This window comes from Raphanus sativus, chromosome 2 (genome assembly GCF_000801105.2).
Source record: "Raphanus sativus cultivar WK10039 chromosome 2, ASM80110v3, whole genome shotgun sequence".
Classification (NCBI taxonomy): Eukaryota; Viridiplantae; Streptophyta; class Magnoliopsida; order Brassicales; family Brassicaceae; genus Raphanus; species Raphanus sativus.
Genome location: NC_079512.1, coordinates 3,155,979 through 3,164,331, shown reverse-complemented (window position 1 = coordinate 3,164,331; position 8,353 = coordinate 3,155,979). Strand labels below are relative to the sequence as shown.

Sequence of the window (8,353 nt, the reverse complement as noted above, 5' to 3'; positions counted from 1 at the left end):
TAGCAAACAGAAATAAGATAAAGAGAAGAGTAACGAGCTTCATTTACATTGTCTACTCAAGTACAAAAACATTAATTTTGTTTTCTTATCGCCTCAACACCTAAGAAAAAGAAAAAACAAATTGTTTTCTTCTTAGTAACTCCCATGGCTTACAACAGAAGTAGCGAATAAGCAGTGGCGATTGCTACTTTAAACAACACAACAAGCCAGACAACAACAAAACAGGGAGCTTGAAACAACAAAGAACAGTTTAAGGTTCTTAAAAGTTGGAGTTCAGGAAGAAGTTAAAGTCATGGTGATCAGCATTCAGCTGTTTCAGCCATGAATCCGCAGCACTCTGAAGATAAACCAACCGGTCCTGATCAAACCCTGTCTTTGCCCAAAGATCTCCTTGCATTTTGTAAGTAGCTAAACCAAATGGAGGCAGTGGGATTCTCTTGTTCATGATAAATTCTTCACAACACTCTGTCTCTTCTTGACCTCCCACCACCACATTATCTGCAGCTCATGAAACCGTTAAAAAACCAAAAATGATGCTTGTTGTTTACGTCACTGAGCAGTGATCATACGTACCTTGAAAAGATGAAGACAAAGTATGATAAGTTAGGAAGCCTGTCTTTAAATCTTTCTCGTTCTTGCAAGTTGGGATGTGATATATGGGATACCTAATACACCAAACCATCACAATTATCAGCCAATAGTGCAAGCGTTGTGTTAACTAACAATTGATTACTTACCACGCAACAGCCATCCAACTTGCAGGAGACATATCAACACTCCTTAAGGTCATCAGTCCAGGATATTTCTCAGCTAATTCGTTTATCTGAAGCAAGTATAGTATCTTTGCTTCAAAACCAAAGTTCATTAAGAGGAGAGTGTGGTTACTAAGAAATCAAACCTTGTCGGTTATGGGAACCCGTATGTAAGGAGGATCTCTTTCAATGTACTTAAAGTCAAGGTAGCCAAGTTTATCTCGCGGAAATAGCGTACCATCCGGATCATAAACAGAATCATCAGAGACAACATCCCATGTTCTGCTCGAATCATTGCTCGTGGATCTTGAAAACAACTTCTCACTCTCACTATCGCTCCAACACTCACTACTCTCAGATTCAACCACCTCATTGTGGTTCCTGCAAAACCAAAAAAAATAAAAGCAGTCATTTCAGAAACCAAGAAGCAAAACACAGATCAAACATTTAGAAACCTGTCCTAAACACTTCCATTCTCACACCAGCAAGATTCATAACAGAAGGTAAAAATGTTTTCGAATCAAAATCTATGAGTAACCTGGACATGATAGCTGGTTTGTTAGTGTAGATTTGGATAGCTGATAGATGCGGGACATAATACTGCTTAACTGTTTCACCGTTGTTCAAATCAACATGTGATCCAAAGCCATAGGCACTTAGCTCATCATAACAGTCCCAAAGATCACTAAGACTGAAATACTCAATCTCCTCTTTCCCTTTCCCCTGTTGCTGCCACAAAACAGTAAAGATCACTCACAACTTTGCAAGTAGCATATTAATTCCCGGTTTATCTGGTAATGCAATGTGATCAAACTATTCATCTCGTCTCAAGCAACTCTACAGCAACATAATTTTAACTTTTAATACCAAGATGGTCTTAGTATTTAATTTGTTAATGTATATGGATTAACATGTATCGAACAACAAAACTCTTCTTATCACAAACATAAACCATAACTCAAAAGGAGCATCAATAAGATTATTTTTTTTTAAAGATTTTTTTTTTTTTCAAACCAAATCTCAGCACTTAAGCTATTGGATTAATGTTTATTTCAGTAAAGCAAATTCTTTTTCACGTTTCCACGTGGTGATATATAATCCAAGAAATGATGTGACCATAAAAAGAATAGATTTTTCATAGTTATTTTTCCGTGATTGACTATGGACCATGCAAATATTGTCTTTACAGCCAATTTTCAACTGAAAATTCACACAAAATCATTAAAATATTACAAAATCTAGGTTGTTGTCTAATATATCACCATTGATTTAAAGTTAAGACCTTTCGGTAATTCGGTTGATAATAGACGAGTTTTGAAGAAGAGAAAGCCAATTCAAATGGTTTTTATAATGATTTAACTGTGAATTAAGACTAATTATCACGGGTTTTCGATGGAAGAAGAGTAAGAGAGAAAGAATTTTCTTTCAAAAGATTCAAAAAAAAAAAAAAAAAGAGAGAAAGAACATTACCAGAGGAATAGAGAAAGAAAGAGGTTTAGGAGTGAATCCTAAGAGAAACCTCTCCAGATTAGAACGGCCTTTTGCTGAAGAACACCACCACCACATTATCTCTATTCTTCTTCTTCTTGTCTCAATCTATTTCTGATGTCAAATCATTATCTCTATCGAGTCCACACAAAAGTTTGGAAATTTAATATTTATGGTTCTGGTCTTCTCTCATTGTTACAAATAAGGTAGCTTTATTATTCTCAAGATTTACTTTCTTTCCTTTGGATACCTTAAGTATATCCCAATTCCAAGATTCTTCTCTTTTGAAAAAAAAATCAGAAAACACCAAAGAACGAAACTGATTATGTGTTTATCGAAATATCACAGAGACTCTACTGAAAATGAGAAAACTCGAATTTTGTTCTAATTAGGTGAAAGCAAGCCTCGAGAGAAACAGAAGTAAAGAGATGAATAAAGACTTTTGAGTTAAAAGAGAAGAAAACTGACGAAACGCTTTCTGAGTTCTTTATAATAAAAAGTTTTCTCAGTATGATTAATGGAAGCAGTAGAAGAAAACAAAGAGGACGAAACGCTTCTTGTCTTTCTCTCTCTCTCACTCACTCACTCTGGTACTTATTTCCCCCTTTTTAAAACCAAGTACAAAACTGAAGACTTCTGTAAATTCGGTTGAAGTATTTTTCTTTTAGTTTCTAATAAATAAATAATTTAATTAAAACCAATTGTAATCTAGCTATAATTAAAAAGAGGATTGCGTAGATAAATGAAGATTTCATTAAAAAGGTTCAGAATAAAGCTTATTGTGATGTTATCTTTTATTTTAGATTTGCATTTAGTTGTATCTTTATTAGTTTATGTGTAATGTTACATATTATGTAAATAAAATTGTTGTTAAAAATGAGTCTTTTTGTATATTTATAGATAAAATAAGTGTTTACCTATGTAAACATGATTATGCTATTTCAACATCAAAACTCAAGTCGCATTGCAAAATGAAAAAAAAAGTAAATTGTTTTTAGGTTACATTTGTTTAGATCGAATATGCTGATGACCTTCTGATTCTATATGTTTCTTTTAATTATATCGATTTGTAATCTAGCTATCATTAATTAAAAGTTAGAATCTTTATTAGTTTATGTGTAATGTTACATATTATGTAAATAAAATTGCTGTTAAAATGAGTCTTTTTGTATATTTACAGATAAAATAAGTTTTTACTTATGTAAACATGATTATGCCATTTCAACATCAATATTCAAGTCGCATTACAAAATGAAAAAAGTAAATTGTTTTTAGGTTACATTTGTTTGGATCGAATATGCTGATGACCTTCTGATTCTATATGTTTCTTTTCATTATATCGATTTGTAATCTAGCTATAATTAGTTAACGTTAGGATTGCGATAATCATTAGTCGGTTATGTCTCCATCCACCGGATATCGTGGAACTTTTGTTTTCTTTGTATGTTTATACATCATAGTAATTTCTTTATAAAATGTAGACATGATTATGTCATTATAACACCAAAATCCAAGTCATATAGCAAATGAAAATAACAAATTGTGAGTTTCATTTGTTTGTATCTTGTATGCTGATGATCTTCCGCTTCTATATGTTTTCTTTTATAAGATAGTTAACCATAAAGGGCTCAAATTTGATTTTGAGATCACGAATACGTTACAACTAAAATTTATTCTTTTTATTTCTGTGGTAGATGATAAAGGTTTTTATAAAGTCATTTAATGGGATTTATATTTTCAAGTAAGTTTTATCTTTGAAGTGAAATATTAACGGTTTATTTATTTATTTTATTAGATAATATATATTTATTAACTCAAAATAGGGGACTAAATCAATTACAAGATAGAATTGCACAAAATCACTCAAATCAAGTTTTTTTACTAGTTAGCTTCAGTTAACCCATCAACTGGTATTTTATCTCTTTCTCTCAAAATTGAAATATGATATTTTGGTTATTTTCAATGTTTCTTTAATCACAACAAATTCAGATCTCTGAGCTTCAGTTATATCGATTTGTAATCTAGCTATAATTAGTTAATGTTAGGATTGCGATAATCATTAGTTGGTTGTGTCTCCATCCGCCGAATATCGTAGAACTTTTGTTTTCTTTGTATGTTTATACATCATAGTAATTTCTTTATAAAATGTAGACATGATTATGTCATTATAACACAAAAATCCAAGCTATATTGCAAATGAAAATAACGAATTGTGAGTTTCATTTGTTTGTATCTAATATGCTGATGATCTTCCGCTTCTATATGTTTTCTTTTATAAGATAGTTAACCATAAATGGATCAAATGTGATTTTGAGATCAAGAATACATTACAACTAAAATTTACTCTTTTTTATTTATGTGGTGGATGATAAAGGTTTCTATAAAGCCATTTAATGGGATTTTTATTTTCAAGTAAGTTTTATCTTTGATGTCAAATATTAACGGTTTATTTATTTATTTTATTAGATAATATATATTTATTAACTCAAAATAAGAGATTAAAATCGATTACAAGATAGAATTGCACAAAATCACTCAAATCAAGTTTTTTACTAGCTAGCTTTAGTTAACCCATCAACTAGTATTTTATCTCTTTCTCTCAAAATTCGAAATATGATATTTTAGTTATTTTCAATGTTTCTTTAATCTCAACAAATTCAGATCTCTGACCTTCAGTTATATTGATTTATAATCTAGATATAATTAGTTAACGTTAGGTTGCGACAATCATTAGTCGGTTGTGTCTCCATCCGCCGAATATCGTGGAATTTTTTTTTTATGTTATACATCATAGTAATTTCTTTATAAAATGTAGATATGATTATGTCATTATAACACAAAAATCCAAGTAATATTGCAAATGAAAATAACAAATTGTGAGTTTCATTTGTTTGTATCGAATATGCTGATAATCTTCCGATTCTATATGTTTTCTTCTATAAGATAGTTAACCATAAATAGATCAATTGTGATTTTGAGATCACGAATACGTTACAACTAAAACTTACTCTTTTTATTTCTGTGGTGGATGATATAGGCTTCTATAAAGCCATTTAATGGGATTTTTATTTTCAAGTAAGTTTTATCTTTGATGTCAAATATTAACGGTTTATTTATTTATTTGATTAGATAATATATATTTTTAACTCAAAATAGGAGATTAAAATCGATTACAAAATAGAATTGCACAAAATCACTCAAATCAAGTTTTTTACTAGCTAGCTTCAGTTGACCCATCAACTAGTATTTTATCTCTTTCTCTCAAAATTGAAATATGATATTTTGGTTATTTTCAATGTTTCTTTAATCACAACAAATTCAGATCCCTGAACTTCAATTATATCGATTTGTAATCTAGCTATAAGTAGTTAACATTAGGATTGCGGCAATCATTAGTTGGTTGTGTCTCCATCCGCCGTATATCGTAGAACATTTTTTTTTCTTTGTATGTTTATTCATCATAGTAATTTCTTTATAAAATGTAGACATGATTATGTCATTATAACACCAAAATCCAAGTCATATTGCAAATAAAAATAACAAATTGTGAGTTTCATTTGTTTTTATCTAATATATGTTGATGATCTTCCGCTTCTATATGTTTTCTTTTATAAGATAGTTAACCATAAATGGATCAAATGTGATTTTGAGATCACGAATACGTTACAACTAAAATTTACTCTTTTTATTTATGTGGTGGATGATAAAGGTTTCTATAAATCCATTTAATGAGATTTTTGTTTTCAAGTAAGTTTTATCTTTGATGTCAAATAGTAACGGTTTATTTATTTATTTTATTAGATAATATATATCTATTAACTCAAAATAGGAGATTAAAATCGATTACAAGATAGAATTGCACAAAATCAATATAGATGAACCGAACATCAATGCCGGCTCTAACCCATGGCAACATAGGCAAACACTACAAGAAAACAGATGTTTAACGAAGGCCATTTTCCTCGTTAATTCCTCGTACCTTTTACGAGGAATTAATGAGGAAAAGTGTTTCGTCGTTTATCGTCCGTCGTAACTGATATACCATGAATTTCACCCGTTTTTAACCATGGTATATAAGAGTTTTCAATCATATTTACTTCGTTTTCAAAGTATTTTAGAGTATTTTCAGGCACAGGTACTTAATTGAAGAAAGCAATACTTTTAAGGCATTTTTGGAGTATTTTCACGAATGAAGAATCGACCGATAGGAATCATGCGAGGTCGGGCGATTAGAGTCACTTACTACCGATCGACAGTGATGGAAGAGTGTCGATCGATATTTAACCATTCGATGGACTACGACTTAGAAGATTTTCGTGTATCACAAAGTGTGCTATTTACACATTTAGCCCCTGGCCGCCTGTTAGGCTTTATATATTAGGGTTTTGTATCATTTTAGAGGCAGACTTGCCTAGAGACCTATTGGAGAAGAGAAGCAATTTGGCTACCTTAGGAGAAGAGTTAGAGTTGGAGAGATAGATCTGAGACTGCAAAACAGAGAAGATCTTGAACTCCCTTTTTATCTTACTCACTACTCTTTGTGTTCCTTATTTCATATAAAGTTTTATTCAAACCATCATGATCTTGCCTCTCATGAATATGTCTGAGTAAACCTAATTGTTAGATTTAGGTTTCTCATAAGGGTGAATCATGTGATGAGATTGTGATGTCTACTAGGGTTGTTAAAATAGTTCTTTCACTTGGTTGTTCTTAATACTAGATTTAGGATTGATCACCCTTAAATCTAGATCTTAGGATTGAAGAGATAACCAACTGTATACTCTCAGTACCCTGAAATAAACTATAGTGATCTAACTGACTAGGCTCATGCGAAAGGTGGTCTAGATCATTAGAGAACGTGTTCAACCAAATCGATAATGCTTGCTAGAATTACCATCGATCGACACAACCATCGTTGTAGCGATCGATTGTATGAAAGGTATATCGATCGATTAAGACATAGTCGTATCGATCGACTCTTTTCCGAGATCAACAAACGACAGTTGAGATCCGGGATCTAGTAAAGGAGACCCTACTAGTCGTACCAATTGATTGAGTTCATGGACTAAAACCCTATTGTCACTTTCAAACTACATAAATTCATACCTGAGAAATACCTGAATCTAGCTATCTTCCTCATCTAGAAACAACCTTCACTTCATTTACTGAACAATTCCCTTGTTCACCTTAATATTTACTGCTTTAAAACATATTAAACCTTAAGTCTATTCTTAACTCTATTTAGTTAAACCTTAAAGTAATCCTAGAGTCCTTGTGGATTCGATCCCTAAATACTGCATCTGAACCTCTTATTTGAGAGAGTAATTCACTTTTAGGGTAATTTGAGTGATATCAAATTTGGCGCCGTTGCCGGGGACTCTTTCTTATTACTTTTAGATTTAATTTAGGATTTAGCATAGACTTTGTTACTTTAGCTAATTTTTCTATTCTTTTGTTTTACAACAAAAAAGATGGAGAATAGAGATATCGGCCAAGCATCGATCGACACAGAACGTTGTCGATCGAGCGACATAGATACTGAAGAATCGATCGTTTCATCGATCGACACAGAACGTTGTCGATCGAGCGACGCAGATACCACCCAGCCGGAAGCAGGTAAGTACCCTCTTCCCGATGCTAATAATAAGAAGGTAGTCCAAACTGAACCAATAGGTCAATCAAGCAACATTTCTAGCCAAACTACTGAAAAACAGGGGACTGAAATCCTTGTTAAGTCAAACTCTAATTTAGACATAGGTAAAGAAATTAAATTGCCCTTGCAAGACTACTTAAACTCTAATAGGACCTATTCCAATAGGTCCGCTATCAAAATACCTGACGACGTCATCTCGAAAACCAAGTTTAATGCTGACTATTATAATATGATGCGTCGAAACCCTTTTAAAGGATCTTCTTTAGAACATCCACAAGACCACATCGAGGGTCTAGAGGAATTGATTCCAGATGAGTATATTCGTTGCAGACTTTTCCCATTTTCATTAGAAGGAGAAGCCTTAAGATGGCTAAACTGTCTACCAAGAGGATCCCTGACTAGCTGGAAAGAGATTAGAAATGCTTTCCTTAAACAATTCTACGACGATACTCGTTATTGG

At 32.1% G+C, this 8,353-nt stretch overlaps 1 protein-coding gene across 2 annotated transcripts; it reads right to left on the bottom strand.

The window, feature by feature from the left end:
- LOC108840085 (uncharacterized) lies at nucleotides 1–2,839 on the bottom strand. 2 transcript variants are annotated; one of them, XM_018612908.2, is made up of 6 exons: nucleotides 2,223–2,839; nucleotides 1,291–1,481; nucleotides 899–1,133; nucleotides 738–823; nucleotides 574–665; nucleotides 1–498 (listed from the first exon to the last, which is right to left on the bottom strand). In XM_018612908.2, the coding sequence occupies exons 1-6, from the start codon at nucleotides 2,316–2,318 to the stop codon at nucleotides 260–262; spliced, it is 939 nt and encodes a 312-aa protein (XP_018468410.1). In that variant the 5' UTR covers nucleotides 2,319–2,839; the 3' UTR covers nucleotides 1–259. The 2 variants fall into 2 exon arrangements, with proteins under 2 accessions (XP_018468410.1, XP_018468411.1); XM_018612909.2 differs by having other exon boundaries at nucleotides 1,291–1,475.
- Between the last annotated feature and the right edge of the window lie 5,514 nt (nucleotides 2,840–8,353).

What these genes read in the sequence shown, in the direction of transcription:
- LOC108840085 (XM_018612908.2), bottom strand. Translation starts at nt 2,318, where the DNA reads ATGTGGTGGTGGTGTTCTTCAGCAAAAGGCCGTTCTAATCTGGAGAGG. An exon ending in GGGTTCCCATAACCGACAAG is followed by an intron (nt 824 to 898) that starts GTTTGATTTCTT and finishes TACTTGCTTCAG; the next exon opens with ATAAACGAATTAGCTGAGAA. An exon ending in TTTGTCTTCATCTTTTCAAG is followed by an intron (nt 499 to 573) that starts GTACGTATGATC and finishes CATGAGCTGCAG; the next exon opens with ATAATGTGGTGGTGGGAGGT.